The sequence below is a fragment of the Chenopodium album genome, chromosome 12, assembly GCF_948465745.1.
Source record: "Chenopodium album chromosome 12, dcCheAlbu1.1, whole genome shotgun sequence".
Lineage (NCBI taxonomy): Eukaryota > Viridiplantae > Streptophyta > Magnoliopsida > Caryophyllales > Amaranthaceae > Chenopodium > Chenopodium album.
In genome coordinates this window covers 31,892,037-31,914,735 of record NC_137845.1, presented here as the reverse complement: position 1 = coordinate 31,914,735, position 22,699 = coordinate 31,892,037, and the positions used below count along the sequence as shown (strand labels likewise).

The 22,699-nt window shown below is 33.8% G+C and overlaps 2 protein-coding genes across 3 annotated transcripts; one reads left to right on the top strand and one right to left on the bottom strand.

The window, feature by feature from the left end:
* Window positions 1-1,401: 1,401 nt before the first annotated feature.
* Window positions 1,402-17,772, top strand: LOC145572309 (uncharacterized). Its single transcript, XM_081631299.1, has 5 exons — window positions 1,402-1,963; window positions 10,090-10,147; window positions 10,234-10,351; window positions 10,449-10,566; window positions 17,185-17,772. The coding sequence occupies exons 1-5, from the start codon at window positions 1,433-1,435 to the stop codon at window positions 17,224-17,226; spliced, it is 867 nt and encodes a 288-aa protein (XP_081487425.1). The 5' UTR covers window positions 1,402-1,432; the 3' UTR covers window positions 17,227-17,772.
* Window positions 17,773-18,309: 537 nt separating this feature from the next.
* LOC145570484 (plasma membrane-associated cation-binding protein 1-like) lies at window positions 18,310-22,164 on the bottom strand. 2 transcript variants are annotated; one of them, XM_081629591.1, is made up of 5 exons: window positions 21,926-22,164; window positions 20,415-20,544; window positions 19,298-19,387; window positions 19,118-19,202; window positions 18,310-18,933 (listed from the first exon to the last, which is right to left on the bottom strand). In XM_081629591.1, the coding sequence occupies exons 2-5, from the start codon at window positions 20,523-20,525 to the stop codon at window positions 18,602-18,604; spliced, it is 618 nt and encodes a 205-aa protein (XP_081485717.1). In that variant the 5' UTR covers window positions 20,526-20,544; window positions 21,926-22,164; the 3' UTR covers window positions 18,310-18,601. The 2 variants fall into 2 exon arrangements, with proteins under 2 accessions (XP_081485717.1, XP_081485718.1); XM_081629592.1 differs by lacking the exon at window positions 21,926-22,164 and adding an exon at window positions 21,594-21,722.
* Between the last annotated feature and the right edge of the window lie 535 nt (window positions 22,165-22,699).

Sequence of the window (22,699 nt, the reverse complement as noted above, 5' to 3'; positions counted from 1 at the left end):
TGTACTTGAATTTGATCTTAGATTTCAATTTGATCTTGAAATTCCTTCTTCAATTCAATGAATGTTTGTAAGATTTCTTTCCTTTGATTTACTTTTAATGCAATTCTTTCTAGTTTCTTGAATTTTGATTGAGATTACATTCCTTGCTCTAGAATTTGTTGATTGATTGATTTTCTTTTGATTAAGCTTTAAATGAATATGAATTTGATTGAATTTGATTGAATTTGTTTTGTTTCTTAATTTCACCATGTTTAGTGAGTAGATTAGTTGCTAGGGAGAAGGGGAAGCATGCTTGATTGATGATTTTTGCTAGTTGATGATGCTAAATTGATTTGAATGTTGCAATTAAATTGGTTGACATAGTTGTGCATGTGATTAATTAGACTATGAATGATCTAAGATTAATCTAGATTACATTACAAATTTTAATGACATGAACCCTTGATTTGAGAATTGCTTTAATTGATTGAATTTGATTGTGATTTTCCTAGTTAGCCATTCATAGTGAACCCTAGCTTGGCTTATATGAGATAGCTCTTGAATTCCTTTGGTTACAACTATTGTTTGTCCTTTGTAATGTTTGAATTGATTGAGTGATCCTTCAATTAGCATAATCATTGAGCTTGCATGTGGAACCTATATCCCTAGTATTTAGTATATTGAATTTCTCGATTTATCTAGCTTCCTCGATACCTTAGTTTCCAACCCTATCTTTCTACAATCTTCGAAGTAGCTTGACCTAGGCTATTGCTTGCACCTACTCATTCCTTTGGGTTCGACCCTTGACTTACCATATACTCGTATTAGGTTGGTCGAGTGTTTACAAAATTTGTTTGGCTCTAGGAAAGGGTAGAAAACGACCTACATTTTCCTCTTGTCGGGCACACGATATCGCATTAGTGTTTCCATCTCTTGGACTCTTCAGTGTTCACTCACTCTTGGTTGTGTTATCTGGTGTCTTAAAACCAACAATAGCTCCAAGTCCAATTAGATAACCAAGCTGTGGTACAAATTCTGAATGATTCAACTGATTATAATGGCGAATGCATTCATGATGTGATACATTGCAGGAAGCTAATTGTGAGGCAAGAGTAGAAGGTGGAGGTGAAGCACATCTATCGCGAAGCAAACCAAGCGGCAGATTGACTAGCCAATCAAGGAGTCCATCAGAACAACAAAATTCAGTTGATTCAAGTCCCACCCCTAGCTCTAAGGCATATTTTACATAATGATGTAGTAGGTGTGGCAATGCCACGGTTTGTTCCCCCTAGTTTAGTTTGTTTGTTTTTCTCTTCGGGCTTCGGCCCTCGTGTGCACCAAAAAAAAAAAAAAAAAAAAAACCAACAATAGCGCCAATTACCTCACCATTTTCAAATTTGAAACCATTTCACTTCTCAAAATCTCAAAACACACATTTTAAACTTTGAGTTTGATGGCTTCACTTCCAGTGGACGACAGAGACCTCGACGACGCCGCATTGTGGGCAATCATCGACTCCGCTGCCGCGGCTTCTTACTCTTCCTCCTCTCCCACCACCACCGCCACCACTGTTTTCCGTAAACCATCATCAACCCTAAATCACACTCCCAATTTCAAATCTCCACCCAAACCTCGATTCATCAACCCTAATTCTCCTCCATCTATCTCCAAATCTCCCCCAAATTACGCCATTAATGGCTCAATTAGGGTTTCTTCCGATGATGATCATTGCCATTTTCGTCGCCCGCAAAAGATGTCGAGGATTTCCTCCCCTTTTGTTTCTGAGATTACTGAGAGTAGCCCTGATTTGATGCTTGTTAAGCATTTTTCGGTTAATCATCAGCTTTTTTCTTCGCCAAAGCAGCAGATTTCTCCGCAAGTTGAGTATAGAGTTTGCGAAGATAAGGAGAATTTTTCGCATTGTTTGAGCGGTCGTTTTCCTACTGTTTCTCTCTTTAAGGATTATCAAGATGCTGCTATGTCGGTTAGTCTATTTCAAACCTTCTTTTTGCTGCCATTGATGTGGTTTTTACGTATGATTTGATCAAGTTATCGGATTTCTTCAGCATAGTTGGAATTTGTATGAAATTAGGCGATTGAGCATTTTCCATTTTATGTGCTCTATGTTTAATTATGAATTCTGGAATTAATGAGCCAGTATTTGTTCAGTCATATGAAGGTTCTAGCGCGATTTTGATGCATTATAATTAATGGTTTATGTGAAAATAAGATGATTATTTATTTTCACTTGAAAGTATGAACATATTGTCCGAGTGTAGTTATTTTAATTTAAGCTTACAGACAATGTTTCATTGAACTGGTTGTGTGTATCAACAGATTACAAAGTACTCGGGGTTTTTCTCGAGCTAATTTGGTGTATTCAATATATTTGCAGACGGACTTTATTTTTGTGTATCATTTATACGGTTAGAAAATAGTGGTTTGATTCAGCTAATATAAGATATAAACACAACTGAGGCGAGCAAGTATGCTGTTAGAGTAGTGGTTTGATCCAGCTAGTATATGATATAAACACAACTGAGGCGAGAAAGTATGCTGTTAGAGAATAGTGTTTGATCCAGCTAATATAAGATATAAACACAACTGGGGCGAGCAAGTAGAGTTTTAGGCTGTATGAAAAATTGTTTGGAAGCGGAAAGCATACTTTGAAATAGAGTTAAGTTGTGTGAATCCTTGCAATTTCCTCTCCATGTGGTTTCCTATTTCAAATTTACTTGAAAGTCAGGATGTCACCTAAAGTTATAGGTTGTGTTTGGTTGATGCTTCACTACAATTTAAGTGAATCTATTAAGTTAAGGGCTGCAAAGTCTCTTTATAAGTACAAGGAAAATTATGTTGAGGCAATGAGACAATTCTGAAGGATTGTATATGCAGTAATTGGTGATATTAGTAGCTTTGTTACTGTTGTTACTAACCTATAGCAAAAAGAGGATGATTTTTGGGTGGTGGCACTATTTCGGGTAGAGTGGAGTGAGAAATGTGGATACAAGTAGTTGCTAAATTCTTGTTTGCTGTCTTTGTATGGATATGTGACCAGACAACTACTATTGTCTTTCAAATTTTTTCATTTTAGTTGGGACATTTTGTTCTTTTTTGAATTCCACTATCTTGATCACTCTGTAATTTTTTTTAAATGGGCAAGACTTGTAATTTCAGAAGTCTATAATGGGATAGCATATATTTGTGTTGGCCAGGGCATCCATCTTGTTGGGCCGCTCACACACTCCATTCCACATTAGTATGATATTATCTGGGCCTATCTCGCATGAATTTGTTTTTGGGACCTTTCCAAAAGGATTCAGACTAATGTGCATTCACTTATAAGGAAGGAAAATTTAACAAGAATAATCCAACCTTTGTCTCATTTTCCCAAAATAATCCAACCTTTCGATTAATCATGAATAATCCTAAGTTTACTACTTATTTTCTTATACCAAACCTATTTGATTGGTTACTACTTCAGGTAAATTATTATTTTTTCCTTAATTTTTCCCCTCCTTCCTTCTCCCTTCTTCAACTCCATTACAGTGAGCCACCACGACATCCGCCACCACTTACCCCACCCAAACCCAAATGCGAAACCCTTTCCCCACTCCTACCCAGACTCAAAACCACCAAGCTGAAACCACCAAGCTGAAACCACTAGCCCTACCCATACCACCCATACGCTAAAACCCCAACCCCACCTACCCAACCTGAAATCCCAACGTCACCTCCCTGAACCTTCCTGCCACCCCTCCTCTCCCTTATCAAACTCCACTTACTACATACACCTCCCTGTCAAACCTTATTATTTCTTCTATTCTCTCTCTTTCAATTGAATTTGGGCTAAATTGGGGCATGCGTCTTCAAATATGGGTTGGAATGGGCAAGGGGGTTATTTTTTGGTTGCTGTTGCTTGCGGCACGTGCTGTCGTAAGTTGTCGGTGGTTGTAAGTCATTGATGTTGTTTGCAATTGTGTTGTGGGTTGGTCGTGGTTGTTGCATTGAGTGGTTATGTTTACGTGTTGAGGTGGTTGTAGGTGGTGGTGTTGGTGGTGGTCATGGATGGTGTGTTGAGTGGTGTTGGTGGGTGATAATGGAGGTTGGGAGAGGAAAGAGAAACAAGCAGGTTGGGGAGGGAGAGAAAAAGCTTTTTGTTTTCCTTCCAATTTTTAGAATTAAAAATACTTTTTTTAAAAATAAAAATAAAAATTGGCCAATAAGGAAGTACCACGTAGATGGTAACTGATAGTAAAGGGTTGGGTAGCCTGCTAGGATTGTTTGGAGAAAATAAGTAGTAAACTTAGGATTATTCAAAGTTAAACGAAAGGTTGGATTATTTTGGGAGAGCGAGGCAAAGGTTGGATTATTCTTATAAAATTTTCATATAAGAAAGTCCTTTTTTCGTTATTTCATCCATGTGGGGCTTGGGATGAACAACCCTAACAAACCTCCCCTTACACCAAGGACGACATAACTTACGGCCTCCCCTCCACCTAAACCATCTTGCATCGCCCGCTATCACCACGGGACTCGCCGCCTCAACCACAAAATCTGGAGGACTTTCACTACAAGGCTAGCACAAAACTCCCATCTTGTATTGCCGTTACCACCATGGAACGTGCCATCTGACCTCAATATCAAGTGGACTTTTGATACAACACACCACAAATTTTCAATCACGAGTTCAAACATTTGAGGGAGCGTCCTACACAAATAACGCCCGTGTCGAACCATATAAACACAATATCAGGATGAATAATAAAATGTGGAACAACAAAAACAATAGACAAGATTTTTACGTGGAGTACAATAAAGGGAAAAACCACGGTCCCAATCTCCGAGGACGAAAACAATTTTACTAACAATAATTTCGGGAGTACAATGACCGCCATTATAATTCAATATTAGATACAATCATACAATGTATATTTAGGAGGAGTCTACACTAGTACCCTCAACATGGTACTTATACTAATCCTTAAGATACCCCTCACACTAATGTTGTGCCTCTGACTTTGGCTCTCCTCGTCTTTGAGGTGTTTTCTTGCTAACTTTTTGCTAGTAAATTTCCTCTTTTTCTTACCCTTGCATAAACTCATGTTACATATATATATATATATATATATATATATGCAAACAATGTAAAGTTTCTCCAACAAGCTTTAACACCTATATGGATAATTATATGTATCACAAAGTCAATGCCTATTGTCTAACACAACATAATTAGTATTATTAATAAATAATAAAACAACATAATTAATTGGGATTTGGGGAGATTAACCCGACTAATAATAACACCTTGCTCTGATACGAGTTTGTTGGGGTTATTTATCTCTAGTCCTACATGGAAGAAATAAGGAAGAAAGTAATTCCTTATAAGTGAGTGCACACTCTAATTAATATGAGGCTTTTTGGGAAAGCGCTAAAAAACAAATCCGTGCGGGCTAGGCCCAAAGCAAACAATAACATACTAATGTAAAGTGAAATGTGCGTGCGGCCCGACAAGGTGGATGCCTAGGCCCCAGGATTAGTCGTAGGGGGGAAGAGCAACATGTAGAGGAAGAATCTGATAAGTTACGATGGCGGCGAGTACATCAAAAATTTGAAATTCCAATGTTTGATGGGAAAATCAATTTTATGGTGTAGAAGAACACCTTTGAAAATATATTGATGCAACAGAATTTGGATGTAGCTTTGGAGACTAAAAAACCTGCAAATTTGGATGATGCCTAGTGGGCATCCAAGAAAAAAAAGGCGGTCAGTACGATTTTGTTGGCGATTGCTTTGGAGATTAAGTATAATTTTCTAACTGAGACGTTCGAAGGTCTTGTTAGAAAAGCTGTTGAGCATTTACGCTAGATTAGTACAAATTTGCAAAACCACATTGATAATTTTACTCAGTTGACTGCTGTTGAGAAAATTCCTCATCAAGAGCAAGCCCTCTTGACTTCACTACCGAAGTTTTATAGGCTGACTGTGCATACATTGCTTGTGGGAAGGGAGAAGATTACTATCGATGAAGCAATAACTATTGTGAGGGAGAATGAGCGTATGATGACACAAATTGATGGAGGTGTCTTATACAATCATGATGATTGTGGAGGGTTCTGAGAGAGGGAGGAACAAGTCAAGGAGAGATGACTAACGGAGTGGATCGAAATCTCGGCCGAGAGATTATAGTAATGTTGAGTGCTATTATTTCATGAGAAGGGTCATCTACAATTTAATTGTCGAAAGGTGAAAGAAGATTTGAAGATCTTGAGGTAGTTGGAAGGGAAGATGGGCAAAATGAAGGTGGATAATGAAGGTGGTTCCTCTAATGTTTTATGTGGTGATTATGAGGAGTTGTTCACTCACAATGATAAAGAGAATGTGAGTCAAGACAAATGGGTGCTTGATTCATCCGCTTCGATAAGGCGATGTTTGAGTTCGGGAACATCAACATGGGACATAACCTCAATTTTGAAGGCATAGGTAATTGGGTAGTGTGTGTTTAAGGGTCCATGATGGTTAGTTCATACCATTCAAAATGTGAGGTTTGTACCTAGTGCACGTGCCAACGTGATATCGTTGGAAGAGTTGACAAAGCACGGGCATAGGTACGTTGGTAGTGGAGGGTGGTGTACCAAGGCGACGAGGCAACTGCTTGGTGTTGCAAGGCAAGAAGGCCAATTACAATATTTGTTATTTGGATGGTCGAGTAATTCAAGACCACAAAATCAAGGTCGTGAAATATTTCGAGAAGAGGGTTCGACTTTGTGATGTAGTAGAAGTGTTTGGTAATTTGGTTCGAGGGAAGAATTTGTAGGGTTAATCTCCCTAAATTTCAATTAATTAAGCAGTTTTATGATAAACATTAATAATAATTTTTTAGTTAAAAAAAAAAAATTGAAAGATAAAGTCGTTTGGACTTGAAAGTCTAAGTTAGTGAAGCTATGATGTTAGTGTCATATGCCTAGTCTACTTGTGTTAGACAATAGGTGTTGACTTTGGGGTACATGTAGATGTTAAAGCTTGTTGGAGAAGCTTTATATATATATATATATATACTCCTATATGTGAGAATCATTTCTTATGTGAGAACACTGTGTATGTTCTTAAGTTTTGCTCGTATGTTCTAATTTTAAATCTAATGTTTTAAATATTTACTTAGGTGTTCTAAATTAAGTAAGATGCTCTAAATTAGTACTCAGATGTTCTAAACAATAAATTAGTTAAATTAGATGTACTGTTCCAAAATTTTAACTTATATGTTCTAAATTTTTAGACGTGTATTCTAAGATTTTTAATCATATGTTTTAGAATTTAAAGCAAATGTTTTAATTTTTACTCGTATGTTCTACATTTTTACTCACATTTTCTATATTTTATACCAGGTGTTCTAACTTTTTATTCACATGTTCTAAATCTTAAATCAAATGCTTTAAATTTTACTCATACATAAAGTAGATTTTTTAAGTTTTTACTCATATGTTCTAATTCTTAAATTAGATGTTCTGAATTATTACTCACACAGATGCTCTAAATTTTTACTTGTATGTTCTAATTCTTATATCAGATGTTCTGAATTATTACTCACACAGATGCTCTAAATTATTACTCACACAGATGCTCTAAATGTTTACTCGTATGTTCTAAATTTTTACTCACATGTTCTAAATTTTAGTTCATTTCTCTAATTCTTAAATCATATGTTCTAAATTATTACTCACACAGATGTTTTAAATTTTAACTCGTATGTTCTAAATTTTAATTTGAGTCACATGTTATAAATTTTTACTCGTATGTTATAAATTTTAGTCAATTCTCATATAAGTTTGGGTTCTCACATATAAAGCCAAGTTATAATGAAAACCAAGGCTAAAATAAGAACTAGAAACTAATCTAGGCCCTTAGATAATGTTAATCGGACGGTTCACATGCTTCCTGTGTCATTAATGACATTTTCGTAATATTGCATAAATACAAAGTGATTTTCAGTTTTATTTCTAAAAAGTAGATTGAAAGTTGGTAAAAGTAAATGAAATCAGTCATGAAATAAATGAAATTGCCTTCAAAGTTAAAAAACCGAAAAAAAGTTTGAAAAGCCACGAAATTACAAAAATGCTATTAATGAATGCGGGTGGAACATGAGCCGTTAGATGGAGCGCGATTAAAGGCTAAGATTGGTTCCTAGTTTCAATTATAGACCTTGATTCTCACATAATCTCTGTTATATATATATAGAGAAAGATGTCGTGAGTTTATGCAAGGGTAAAAAGATGAGGAAATCTACTAGCAAGAAGTTAGTAGCAAAACTTCTCAAAGAGGAGTGAGGGAAGAAGTGACCAAGAGCAATGTATATAAAAGCTTAAAGGCACCCTGAAGCGTGAGGGGTTCTGCTGCGCCTCTTTGAAGTGAGGCGCACTATATGGACAGTTAAAAAAAAAATTTTGGTTGAAGTGCGCTTGGGGTGCGCCTCGTGCGCTTTTTGTGCGCCTAACCCAAAACGCCCCGCCTAGACAAAAATAAACGCACACCCCTGATTGTCTTGCGCCTCAGCGCCTAGGCGCGCTTTTATAAATACTGACCAAGAGGCAAACACAATTTTAGTGTGAGGGGTTTTTTTAGGATTAGTACAAGTACCAAGTTGAGGGTACTAGTGTAGACTCCTAAAAATACACTGAATCTTATATTGTAACCGTGGTGGTGGTCATTGTACTCTCGAAATTATTGATGCTCCCCCGTTTTCTAGTAATCGCAACTCTAGGGTATGCACAAAGTTTTAGGGAAATTATAGGGTGAGGGCCAAAAAAGGATTTTTTTATAATATAAAGTATAATTAGTAGGAAAGATAAATAATAAAAAAATAGTGTAAGTTGGGTTGGTAGGAGAGAATTAATAAAATATTTGTGAAAGTGGATTTAGTGGGAGAGAGAAATTATAAAATAATAGTGAGTCCTTTTCAAATATGGAGGTGTTGCAATCATTATGAAACATACGTAATAGGAAAGTGTTGCGATTATTACGAAATGGAGGAAATAACAAAGTTGTTTTTGGTCCCTGGAGATCAGGATTGTGGTTTTTGCTTATATTGTTGAGGAGGGGTTTTCCGCATAAAAATCTTGTGTGTTGCTTTTGTTGTCCTATATTTTATTATTCTTCCCTTCCCCATATTGTGTTTATCTGTTGCTCGATCCCCAACAACTTCCTTTGTTTTTTTTTTACTTGCTACACACATCTTAGGCATGTAGTTTTAGGAAGAGATTAGTGATGGTAAACGAGCGATTTTATCAAAATAATTTTTACACAAGGATTAGAGAAAAGTTAGGTATCATGTCTAACATGTTTTTGAATAATTTGTCCGTTTACATTATATCATCTTGATTCCAAAGTGCATGCCACAAGACTGTGTTGCAAGTAAATATAAATGAAGGAAGTAATACTTTTGTGATCTAATCGGCCACCTTGAGCAATCTTAGAGAAATATTTGGCTCTTGAGAATCATCATTTTGAATAGATTTTGTAATACTGATTTGATTGATTGATGGACAGCTTTGTTTTGGTTTATTAATAAATTCAGCATGATTATCATAGTGACAAGGGCATGTTATGGAGTTGTAACTTATTTTAGACATGGGAAAAGTTTAGACCAGAGAACTTTTGTGTATCTTCTTATATCACCAAACCGGGGTGTACTGGTGAATGTTGCATTAAATCATTTCTATTGATGTGTGCGTTATGGTCTGTCTGTATCCCCCTATCAGAATCTAATTGCAGCTCCTGACTATCCTATTACTCTTATTTTTCTTAGAGAAATCAAGTTTATACGAACCTCAATTCTACAAAAGCCAACTAAATATTGCATACACAAAAAGAGCATCATGGTGTTGAGCATGTCATACTTTTCAACTTTTGATAATTGGTTTTGATTCATTTACGTCATGTAATATATGAAAATTTCCTTGAATAGCATGGAACATGTTACATGCTAATTTCTAACTGTTATCTCTCTTGCCCTTAAACCTTTGATTAAGGCAGTGCTCTTACAATGTAGATGGAAGGTTTTATGCTATATTTTTTCAGTCTTTATGCTTCTGATCTATTTTTGGTAATGACCAGGTTCTTGAGAAGTCAGATTATACTATTATATCCGGAAGTCCTTTTATCAAAAAGTCAGGTATCGGATTAAAAAACAATTTTCTACAACCTTTCTATCATCCCATTTGAGTAGTTTGTGAGAGTATGGACCTCTGATGTGTGTAGGTTGGAGGAAGATAGCATTTTACTTTAATGTCTCATTCGAAATAAGAGATAAGAACATTGAATTTGACGAGAATTGTAATGTTCAGCGTGCTGAATTTGTAGTTCGTGCTTACATGCAGTAAGTATACTCAAATTTCATGTGTTTGAGGAGCTGCAGTGACTCTTTAACTTATATATTAATAGTCAATCTTACAACCAATTTTGATCTGTACAAGGGGAGGTAGGTTTTCTGATGGGTGGGGTTCTTGTGAACGGCGGGAGAAGAAGTTTATGAAACCCAATAATGACATACCTAGTACTGCAGAAACCAGAGCCAAAAATAAGGCTTGCCAGGTATGCCTTCAGCTCTCTTACTGTTTCTTTTCGTAATTCAACAAATTATGACCTGTCTATAGTGTAGTCGTCTTGTGTATAGAGATTGTCATCAATTGCCTTCCCTTTTCTCATTTGCCCCTCTTGTTCCTACTTTGGTGGTTGAATGGGGTGTAGATGATCTATTACATGGTTGCCTTGTTCTTTTTCACCATATTTCACGGCTTTTAGACAGCCTCACTGGATGCATTGTGCTTACTGTATTCTCTTAGCAATTTCATACCCCGTGATTTGTGTAGCAACATAGATTTACTTATGTATGTCAACAGTGTCACTTCCACTTCCCTGGGTCATACACTCATACCCCTTGTGGCTGCTTATGCTTCACAGATAGATGGATACATCTATCTTAAGGTGGTTGAGCCCCCTATGGTTTATCCATCAAGTATGTGCTGCTCTGTGGCTGTTGAATTTTTATAAAAGGTGTTTTCCACTTTTTAAGTAATGATGCTGTGTTGATCCTCGCATGATATGGACCTTTAGTGCTTTGAGTGTTAGGCTACAGGCAGTCAGGGACATCAACACTTCTAACATTGAGTAGCGTACTTTTCTGGATGTCCAGTCATAAAAAAATGATCTATGAGGCAAACATTAAGGCCCGAAAGGATTACAAAACAGAAAAAAGAAAAAGCTTCTCCTACATGCCAAAAATACTACTTCTAAGATGGGTTCTGCTCCACTTTGAAGCCTCTTTGGCTGAAGCCATGGAATAGGGATTTCAGTAATTCCACTAATTCAATACTTAAGATATTTCTGTCCTCCACCAGAGTTCCATGTTTAATACTTCCTCCATTAATTATTTATTTATTTTTTATTTTTTTACGTTGAGACGTTTCTTATACCATGTTTGCTAACTCTAAACTTTAACGATTAATATCTCTAATTATCAACATGTAAAAATAATAAAAAGTTGATATTAACATTATATACATTAAGAAAATTCAAATAAGATCTCACATGATTATGTTTTATCATAGCTATAAATCACAAAATGTAATCAAAGTAAAGTTTGTGAATAGTATCAAAAGTCAAAATATATCAACTAAAACAAAATTGAGGAAGTTAATTATCTTTTGCAACATAAGGTCCATATGATTGTGATGTACAAGAGAGATGCAATTAAGACAGAATTCGGATAGAAAAATGTTACTTTTACAGCCTAGCTTGCTAATGAACCCTATAACCTAAATATACTTAATGAAGATAATTTAAAGAAAAGTGATATTTTGTCAAAAGTTAATTCCAAGGGCTAGGGTAGGAAGCTTGACTTGCCAACTTATTCCATTGATTCCTTAAAAATGCATCCCTGCTTTAGACCTTTTTAAATTTCTTTTTGTTAGAGGAGCAGGAGTTAGGTTGACAATGCTTTTGAACTAGGGAAATGATTTAAATTTCTATTGTATATTGCTTTTTGAAACATCTTGCCTAAAGGTGGAGAAAAACGGTTTCTCATTTGTATTGCTCTATACAAGAGATTACTCTTACCTATTCAATATCAAATAGGCCTTATCTGATTAACCATTAAGCTACCAGTCTACAAATCGATTTTCATCAATAATTCTCTTTTTGAGGAGGGAAATTAACAAGTTCTTCTCCTTACCTTTTCCAAATATAGTTAAGCTACTACTCAATGGCCTTTTATCTTGCTTCAAACTTTTTTGAAGACAACTAGGTAAGTGACATGATTCCATTCTAGATTTCGTATTATCTACATTAAATGTTCCTTAGAAAGTTAGTGAATTAGAGACTTGATTCCGAGCATTCCATGGTACAAATATCATACTAGTATGAATACGTGCCTTAAAAGCACCTCGAGCTATGTAACTTGTAAAAAGCCTCCAAATATCCAATATAAACACAAGGTAACCATAGCATCTAAAGAATTGTTCATCAATTTTGCGAGTTCTTGAATTTATATTAACTTTTCTTCTGAAAATTTAATTAAGTGTTTGAAAAAATACATGAAAATTTAGTTTTAAGATCTTATAACTACTCAAAATCTAAGTCTTCTAAGAGATTCTTCTAAATTATTCCCATGATATAAGGGAAAGAATAGTAATGCGGGGTCTTGTGCTTTAAGAATATCAGATTTTGAATTATAGTTACTAAAATGTAATGAGAGATGTTATAGGCCAAATGGTAAACCCGCACAATCAATATAGCAACATAAAAATCAATATATAAGTAAACACTAATTTTATGGTTTTTTTTAAAAAAAAAATTATTTTCTATACTATCATTGGAATATTAAAAGTGTAATTTTTTCATTGGTAATGATAATTAATAGGGTCTAGGCCATAAGTGATGTTTAGTTATCTAAGTCTCTATTCTAAATCAACTTCTTGCCTTTACTAATCCCAAATGGAAAAAAGGTTTGACTAAATTAGATATACTTGTAATATGATCCCTTTTAGTTGTTCCGATTAAAATTTTAGCTTTATTTACGAACTTAATCTAGTTGTTACATATTTTAATTAATACAATAACAACAACAAAGCCTTATTCCCGAAATGATTTGGGGTTGGCTAACATGAATTGTTATAAGGAACTGTAAGATGCCAAGAAAAGGACATAACAAGATAATCAGTTGAAAAAGTTTGAAAATAAATGAGTAAAGTGAGAAAAAGATTGAAGAAATAATTAGGGAGTTTCAAAAGAGAACCTAGAATTAAATTCAAGAAAGTTTTAAAGGATGGTTAAAGCGTTGGAATATAAAAAACATAAAGGTTTGAGAAAACTTTAGCAAAGGAAATCAATACATTCCATAAAACACTAGTAGAATAAAATAATAAAAGTACTCTTGTTACTCAATCCCCAAAGCACTCATGTCACTCAATCCCTAAAGCGCTCATGTCACTCAATCCCTAAAGCACTCATGTCACTCAATCCCTAAAGCGCTCATGTCACTCTCAATCACCCTCATCCAAGTTTTCTTAGGTCTTTTCCTACCTTTAGCGAAACTTTGCAATTTTAGCGAAACTTTGCGATTCTATAAACCGCCTTAACAGAGCGTTGTTTGGTCTCTTTTTTACATTGCCAAACCCTTACTCTCTTCCTAATCATCTCATTCCTCAGTGACCATTTCTTGTATGGCCACACTTCCATCGCAACATATGCATCTCCACTACATTTGACTTATGCACATGGTAATGCTTTATGACTTAACTTTCTGTACCATATAACAAAGAAAGCCTTATTGCCATTCAGTAGAATTTCCTTTTTAATTTATGGGGCACGTCGGGATCATATTAAAACCTTTTCTCACTCTTCCCCTATAACCAACCTACTTTAATCCTATGAGCTACATCTCCATCCAATTCTCCATTCTTTTGAATAATAGGTACTAGATATTGAAAGACCTTAGAAACTTGGACAATCTTCCCATCCAAGGTGATCATCCCCCTCTCACTGTTTCTCAAATCGCTCAACTTACACTCCAAATACTTCGTCTTACTTCCGCTCACCTTCAAGTCACAAGACCTCAAAGTCTGTCTCCACAATTTCAACTTACTTTCCACGCTTTTTTTTGTCTTATTAATCAACACAATATAGTCAGGAAACATCATGTACCATGGGATATCATCTTGAATTGAACTCGTCAATTCGTCCATGACTATAGCAAAAGGAAAAGACCAAGGACCTGTTCCAATTTACTGAAAACAATTGAACTGAACTGAACTAATTGGAGTTGAATTGAACTTAACTGATTGGAGCTAAAGTGAACTGAATAGAACTAAAATGAATTGTTTATGAGAGAAGGAAATTAGGAATTGAACAGAATTGAACTGATTGGAGCTCAACTGAACTAACCTCTACTGAAATGAACTGAACTAAAATTAAGCTGAATAGAACAAGCCCTAAGTGTAGAATTTTGATGAAAATATAAACTAATATTATTATTTTTAATGTTCTTGAATTTATCTAAATATTTATTGTATACAATCAGCTAATAACCACTTACCATTCTTTATGAAAAAAAGAAATTATTTTACCTAGGCCCCGTTCACTTCACCTTATTTTTGCTGAATTGAAATTATTTTTTACTGACTGAAATTATTTATGCTGAATTGAAATTATTTTTACTGAACTGAAATTAATTTTGCTGAACTGAAATTATTTTTACTTATTTTCAATTGTAGTTCTTCTATATAGTTACTGGATTTTACTGAACTAAAATTATTTTTACCGAACTGAACTCATTTTTACTAAACTTAACTTATTTTCACTGAACTAAAATTATTTTTACTTAATATTATTTTTTTACGGTGAAGTGAACAGGGCCTTAAGCTATGCATTTAGTAACTGAATAGATCACACACATACAACCTTATTTGATTCTTTTATGTTGTGCATTGCAATACAAGTACACTAAACTATGTACTGGAGCCTTAGTTGTATTATTTTCTTTATTTATTTATTTTATTACATGTACTACCAAATGGAGTAATCAATTAATTTAATTTTGATTTTTTGTAGGGGGATGTCTTGTTTTTTCTTGTAAAGTTAAAATAAGGGGCACTTTATTAATAGGTTAAAGTAAAGCTCCTTCTTTGAAGTATTTTTCTTTAATCAAATTATCTATAGTAGTTCAACTTAGGAAGTTGTAATTCTATTGCAATGAAGTTAATAACAACAAGAAAAGACTAGGAGACAATGTGAATTCTTATTACTAATTTAAAATTGTTGCACCATATTTTGTTTTTGAAAGTATAAACAAAATTCCGCCATTTCCTTATGTGGTAAGCTTATTGTAGCAAAAAGGAGAAAATACAAGCTTATCACCTAGATTAATATTGTTTTGATATTCTATTGCATTATCTAGTGGCAATTAGGTAGATAAGTTGCTTTAATATCCATACAACTGCAATAAAACCCAAATTTCAATAAATTACTGTCTTTACTTATTCATTGAACATCAAATGTTTATCAAGGTGATAAACATGGTTCGGCTTGGCAAATAGACCATATTGCTCCTCTTTTCATTTCAATAAATTACTGTGTCTTTACTTTATCTCTCTTCATTCTATCCATTCTCTTCTGCCATGGCTGCCAAAAATTATAACCAAACTTGCCCTCGTTTTCACCCCAACATCATCGCTAGCACTAGTGTCCTCCCCCTTTCCCCTCATATAAGCTCCACCACGACCTATTGTCTCACACCTTCACCCAACCTGAACTCCTGAAGTGTCGAAATTCCCCCATCCACTAGCTTTATGAAACCCGTTCTAAGCTTCCTCTCTGTTTCACGGCTTGAGTGATGAGTTAAATTAGAATCTGTAGTTGTTGACCTTAGGTTTAAGACTTAAAATAGCATTGGTAGAATCCAAGCACCAAGTGCTCCGCTTTGGTGCCTTTAGTTTGGATAAAGTGCCTGTATCTTCAATCAATCAATGTCTTATGAGATGAGATTATCTTATCTCCTTATTGATAACCAACATCTTGCTCTCTCTGCAAGTTAACTTTTTTAGTAAGTAGTAACAGTAACTATGATGTTTCAAACTATGTCACTGGAGCAAAAAAAATCAATCCTGCTTACTTTTGTCAACTATTTATTTACCATATTCTAAAATGATAGTTTTGGTAATAAAAAGGGGAAATATATAACTTTCAAAGTACATTATTTTATCCACTAACATTATTTTTTTTATTTTTTTATTTTTTTCAAAAAAAAAATCATGGATCTGCAGAAGGTAAAAACTAGTTAGGAGTATATATTGAATTAGTGATAGGAGGGGATAGGGGTTGGAGCATATAGCTAGATATTTGTTTGGGACTTTGAACCACATTACTGCTTTGGAGCTGGCTTTTGGAAATCATTTGGCTCTAAATGAATGAACTACATTGAGCCATTCTTATAAAATGTCTATGCTCTAAGGTAAAAATATTTTTTGATTACTGTCTCTGCGTAGAATTTAGACTAATGGCCATGAATGCTAGATACGCTTCAGCCCAAGTAATTCTTGGTCTATACTTCTTTGGTTTCTTTTTAATGGACATGTTTTGACTTTAGGGACTAATCACTTAAGTTACTTTTGACTTCAATTTGCGATTTATATTTGAGAAATATCATAGTCAAGTGAGGTTTTGTTAGATTTGTCTTGACTATTATTTTCAAAATACCAATTTTTTACAATATTTGTTATTGATAACCGAAGAAATTAATATAAGTTATGCGTTAGAAAACGTGTTTAAAAGAAATGTGTCAACTAATATGAAATGGAGGAAGTATATGTTACCATATGCTTGTGGAGGATATCCCATCTTAATTATTGACGTGTGTTTATCTTATAGTAGTCAGCAAAGACAGTGTGTGCTAAAGGTTTTTTAGCTTATGATATACAGGCAGTCAAGCACCACTAAAATTCTCTCTGTTGATATTTTTGTCCATTGAGTAGGTATAACATTGTTCTATATTCCTTGGAGAAAAGATAAAAAGTAGGGTTGGATGGGATGAGAGATTTGTATATGGTCACTTGTCCCCTATAAATGAAATGCTCTGTTGTGCTGAGTTCTGTATTTAAAAACATACTTTAATAACATGCTTACCAAAGAGCTAATTTACTTGTTATGTTATTGCAGGACCTGATAGGAATTGGGCAATATCGGCCTGGTAAGCCATAGCCGTTCTCCCAAATAGCCGTTCTTCCAACCTGTCGTAGTCCTAGCTATTGTGGGGGCATTCCTTGACTAAAAATGTTGCCCACCCCGGAACTGAAACAGTATTAAAGAAACTCTGTTGTACTGATTCAAGTGTAAAAGAAATAACCCAATCGAAAGTTCATCAGTAAGAAGCTTATGGCGCTTTTTGCCTTTTATTATAGTACAGTGGGCTTATATGTTGAACAAAACATTCTAGGACAATGACTTCTTGCGGGTAGTCATCATAAATACAGTGTAAGATAGTCCCTTGGAAAACAGGCATAAGAGTTACTCTGTATCAACTATACAGAGTAATTTTGTTCAAGTCTCTTGGCTTTGAAGTAGTTTTCGAGCTGGTAGATGAGCAGGCTTATATTTTTTTTTTAATTTTTTTTCTTTTTTTAATACATAAAGTGTAATTCCATGTAAAAGTGGTGTTCATATCAATTACTATGCAAGAGTTACTTATTTGCTTCCTCAGCATACCCTCTTGTTATTATTGTTTTTATGTTCATACATTTATTTACCTTTGTTCCTTGTCCCAAAAAAATAAAAATCCAAAGAGCTCATGTAATATAGTCTTAAGATAAAATACTGACTTGCTAATTATGGTTATTAGACTTTCAAAAAACTCTTTTGAGCTAATTTATCATATCATATCACCTTTCTTTAGATTTTGGAATTTGGACAATCCCACCAGCTAACATCTCTTTTTTTTTTTGTCGTGAAAAACATGGAGTCCTCTTTAACATTTTCCTCCACTTGCTTCTAACAATTGACTAAGAGTATCAATAATATAAACTCATTAATGATAGACAAAAGTACAAAACAGTCTCTCTGTAACCTGTGTGGCATTTGCAAATTGGAAATAGTTAGGAGTAGCATTCTACTAATTATTTGTGTTACTCATATTTGGGTATTAATTGTTTGCATTTGATATGGGTATCTGTTTTAGTGTTCGACTTGATATTACTTTGAGATTTTCCATGATTTTGGACTAATTGAGAAATTGTGACAATTAGTTTACATTTATTCCACAATTCATGGAATGTACACTGAAATATATATAAAATACCGTATTAATTATATATTCTGATATTCAGCATAATAAAGAAAGTAAAAGAAGTTACAATAACATAATATCCCCTCAAAAAATTAAACAAATGTTACATGTAAACCATAACAAGAACCTTCGCAATTTCACAAGGTTTATAAGAAGCAGGGAACTAAAAAAAATGAGTACATAACAAATTACACTTTTACAATTCTTCACAAATGTACAAAAAGAAAGCAGGAGAGGAAGAGTTCATTCTTAATAACACGTTGTTGAATGTTGATGAATCCTGCAATTGATTGCTCAAGCTTTTTTAGGTGGTTCCTCAGCTTGTGGCTGCTCCACCTTGGGAGGGGCTGCTGTCTCAGCTGTAGTCGCATCGGCTGCAACTGTGGCTGCAACATCACTAGGCTTTTCCTCTGAGACAGTGGCTATCTCCTTCTCTACCTCGCTTGTTTCTTTCGTGGTGGTTGCTTCTTCTGCTACTGCTGCTGCTGGGGCTTCTATCTCCCTGGGGTTCTCTTCTGTGACAACGAATGTTGAGACCTTTTCGAACACGAATTTAACCGGACCTGGAGCCAGTGCTGGCCCGAACTTTGAACATGCTTCAAGGGCTACTTTGGAACCTGGGAATTCTGCATATACAATAACCAATCGATTACATAGTGCAATCAATTAACCAAGCAATGAAACCAACCCAACTTCTGAAGAAAAGAGCCACGAAAAGATAATAATGTAAATGAGATTTGACCCTCGAACAAATGTTTAGTAGTATTAATTTAATTTACTCTGTAAGAAAAATGTGAAGAAATGACTTACCAATTTTATCAAGTTTGTCAAGAAAGCTCTGAACATCAGCCGATTGTTTCTTAAGGCCAGCTTCTTTAGGATCTTTTACCAAAGTCTGTAAAAAATATCCATAAAATAATATCCTTTAAATTCCAAATTAAGTCCTTTGAAAATTCTTTTGATCATAATTTTGTTTCCTTACACACTGACCTTGATTTCAGCTGATGAAGCTTCATAAATCTCTAGTACTTTGGGCTGTAGCTCAGCTTTCTTCTCCTCAAATTCCTTGGATAATTCCTCCTATAAACACGTTAAATAACTTGTGATCTCCCAACAATATATAGTCGGACGGTAACTTCATGGTCTTTTAACCACATCGTTAATACTTTTTTAAGTGCTGATAGAGGCAAGATGAACAATGATGTAAGCGACATTTATTTTTAAGGGTCGTCTTAGGTATCACCCTATTATGCCCAGCACTTGAACTAATCAAATAATCCTAATTGGGTGAGGTCCCAACTATTTTCACTTGATATAGTTGGCATCCATTATTATCTTTAGGTAGTTCAGATCAACATTAACAATACACACAATTTGATTAAGCATTTTTTGACAATTACCACCTACAATTATTACCAATTTAGCAATTATAACCCAATTTTTTTTTTTTTTTTTTTTTTTTTTTTTTTTACCACCAACTATTTTTTAAAATATCAAAACTTCCCACCTACTCGGCTTTCAATTGAAATGTGATGTTATGTGGGGTCCACTAACTACCTTCCCACCCTTTTTCCCTCACTTTTAAAAAACTTCCTTTCTCACTCGGTTTCTCATTCCCTTATATTGTATTTCTCTCAAAATCGAGGAAAAACTTCAAATTAAATTATATATTCATGTTAATTATGTTATGAATTGACGTGTTTCTCCAATTTTGAGAGGAATACAATACATGGGAATGAGAAATCGAGTGAGAAAGAAAGAAAGGGAGGGAAAAGGTAGTTAGTGGGCCCCACATGACGTCACATTTGAGTTGAGAGCCAAGTAGATGCAAAGTTTTGATGTTTTGAAAAATAATTGATGGTAAAATTCAAAAAAAAAAAAAAAATTGTAGGTGATAATTGCTACAACAGCAACAATTGTGGATGGTAATTGTCAAATTTTCCTTTAATTAAATTAAGAAATTCTAAACGGTTATTGTTAATTATGATAATGCTTTTATCGACATGAATAAAATAATTATCATAACTAACGATAACCATTTAGAATTTCTTAATTCATAGTAACCATTTTATTTTCCCTTTCTGCATGCATAAATTAAAATTGGTACCTTAGAGTCATCAAAGGACTTGCATGCTTCAACAGCAGCAGCTTTTTTGGCCACATCTACTCCAAAAACCTTCTTAATCTGTGGAAGAACCTTTGTTTTCCAGTATCCCATTTTTATCCGTTAATATAACCTACAAGTCAAATCAACATAATTACGATTACGTAGGAGTGAACTTTGTTACTTCTAGTGTCAATAGATGATAACATTGGTAGTGTAATTTAGACGGAACTTTCGTATTCTAACATGAGTATACGGAAATTAAAACAGGTCAAAAGAGTAATATACCATATCTCTCTCTCTGTCTATATATATATATATATATATATATATATATATATATATATATATATATATATATATATATATATATATATGTGGAGTATATACACTTCATATATGACATAATTACATACTTGTTTTTTCATATTTAACTTTAATTCTTAATTAGTCTATATGTATTAGACAAAAGTTATATTTGTATAAATTTTGAAATGAAAAAATAATCGTTTTTCGTATAATATTTATCAATATATTTTGAAAAAAATCAAAGTATTTAAATCAAATTACTAACATATAAAGCTTGTCTTTACGTATAGTATAAAGTAGCTTATTTCTTCTTATTGATCCAACTTTAAATCTTAAGAAACATATGAAATACTTCGTAAAAACATGATGTAACTTTGATTCTCAAACTTATATATTAAAACTATACTTTAAAAGTTATCTTGTATGATTATTGGAATGAAAATAAAAAAATAGAACGAATATAACTTTTCATCATTATATTTTTAAAAAGAAACCAAAGCTTATATATGTTGACCGATTTTCTATAGCATGTGCCCGTAGTATATAAAGTTAGCTAATTGTCGATCTCCCTAAATTTCTTACGAAACGTATGAAATATGTAGCTTATTTTCTAAAGCATGATATAACATAGTAGCTTATCTTCCTAATCAAACCTTCTGTTAGAAAACTTATGATTTATGAAGTAGCTTATTTTCTAAAATATGATGTAACATAGTAGCTTATCTTATCAAATTATCTTATTTGGTCATTTTTTGGGAGTATATGTGCGATTAACATTCTAAGTTGAATCCCAAGTTTCTAACAGCAATTAACATATTTTCAAACTATTAGAACCCCATTAATACAGCAGGAAATACTCCCTTAATTTTTTACCTTTCATAATTTCGAAGAGATTCCTATGAACCCCTTAGCTAACAAAATTCCCCTTGTGATGAACAAATAACTTCCAATCGGACAAAACACACATGAGAAGAATTGTAAGTAATATACCTTTAAAGCATGTTGTTTATTAATAAACAACTCTTTATATACACACGGAGTACATATTTACCATGATGAATCAAACTCAACTTTATACACTAAGACACTATCAAATTTGGTTTACATCTTTGTTTGATTCGCGGCTTTCTATACACCATATAATAATTAATTGAAACATGAAGAACAAAACTTTGAAAAAAATAAAGATAATATAAAAGTTTTACCTGAACCAAATGATGGATGGAGAAAAAAGAGAAGGAGCTAGAGAAAACAAACACAACACGTGAGACTTAAAAGATGTAACACAAATACAACACTCTTTAATTTATCAAACTTCCTTTGGAATATGAATATCCAATCAAAATCAGAGACTTGAATGCACGACAGCAATTGGAATTAGCCAACTGCCACTAGAAATATTTAGAAACTATTGTTTTTGGAACTAACAATAATACTAAGCTATCAAACATATAGACAATTAAATACTTAAATAACCCTTATTTTGTAATGTAATTACGAAAATAGCACAATTGTGATCAAAATCAATGACAACTGGACAGTTAGCCAACTCAACAAGCCAGCCAGCCATGTCAATGTCTATGGCTGCCCTTGCTTGTCACCTTGTACAAATGACATGTGATATTAATAATCACTACTGATTGCATGGCATATTATATAACTATCATTAATTCTTTTGAAAAAAAAAAAACCAAAAAAAAAATTTGTACTCCGAGTGTAAATCAAACAAATTAAGGTAACTTTTAATTTAATTAATTTAAGTAACTGCCACCTTAGTTTGTGGTAACTTTTTACCTCATATAATTTTAATGCAAATAGGTCATAAAATAAGTTTTATAAAGGACATATGATTACCTTTCCACAACTAGATTTGATTTTACGAAATGAGTTTTATAAAGAGAGCATTAAAAAAAGTACCTCTATATACCTATACTAAAGAAGAGATATTTTTGGAGGAAATTTTCCCACCTAAACTCTAC

Excerpts from the sequence above, each read along its gene's own strand:
- LOC145572309 (XM_081631299.1), top strand. The coding sequence starts at position 1,433 with ATGGCTTCACTTCCAGTGGACGACAGAGACCTCGACGACGCCGCATTG. Across the intron at positions 10,148-10,233 it reads TCCTTTTATCAAAAAGTCAG|GTTGGAGGAAGATAGCATTT; the intron begins GTATCGGATTAA and ends TGATGTGTGTAG. Across the intron at positions 10,567-17,184 it reads CCAAAAATAAGGCTTGCCAG|GACCTGATAGGAATTGGGCA; the intron begins GTATGCCTTCAG and ends ATGTTATTGCAG.
- LOC145570484 (XM_081629591.1), bottom strand. The coding sequence starts at position 20,525 with ATGGGATACTGGAAAACAAAGGTTCTTCCACAGATTAAGAAGGTTTTT. Across the intron at positions 19,388-20,414 it reads AGTCCTTTGATGACTCTAAG|GAGGAATTATCCAAGGAATT; the intron begins GTACCAATTTTA and ends ACGTGTTTATAG. Across the intron at positions 18,934-19,117 it reads TGACAAACTTGATAAAATTG|AATTCCCAGGTTCCAAAGTA; the intron begins GTAAGTCATTTC and ends TTGTATATGCAG.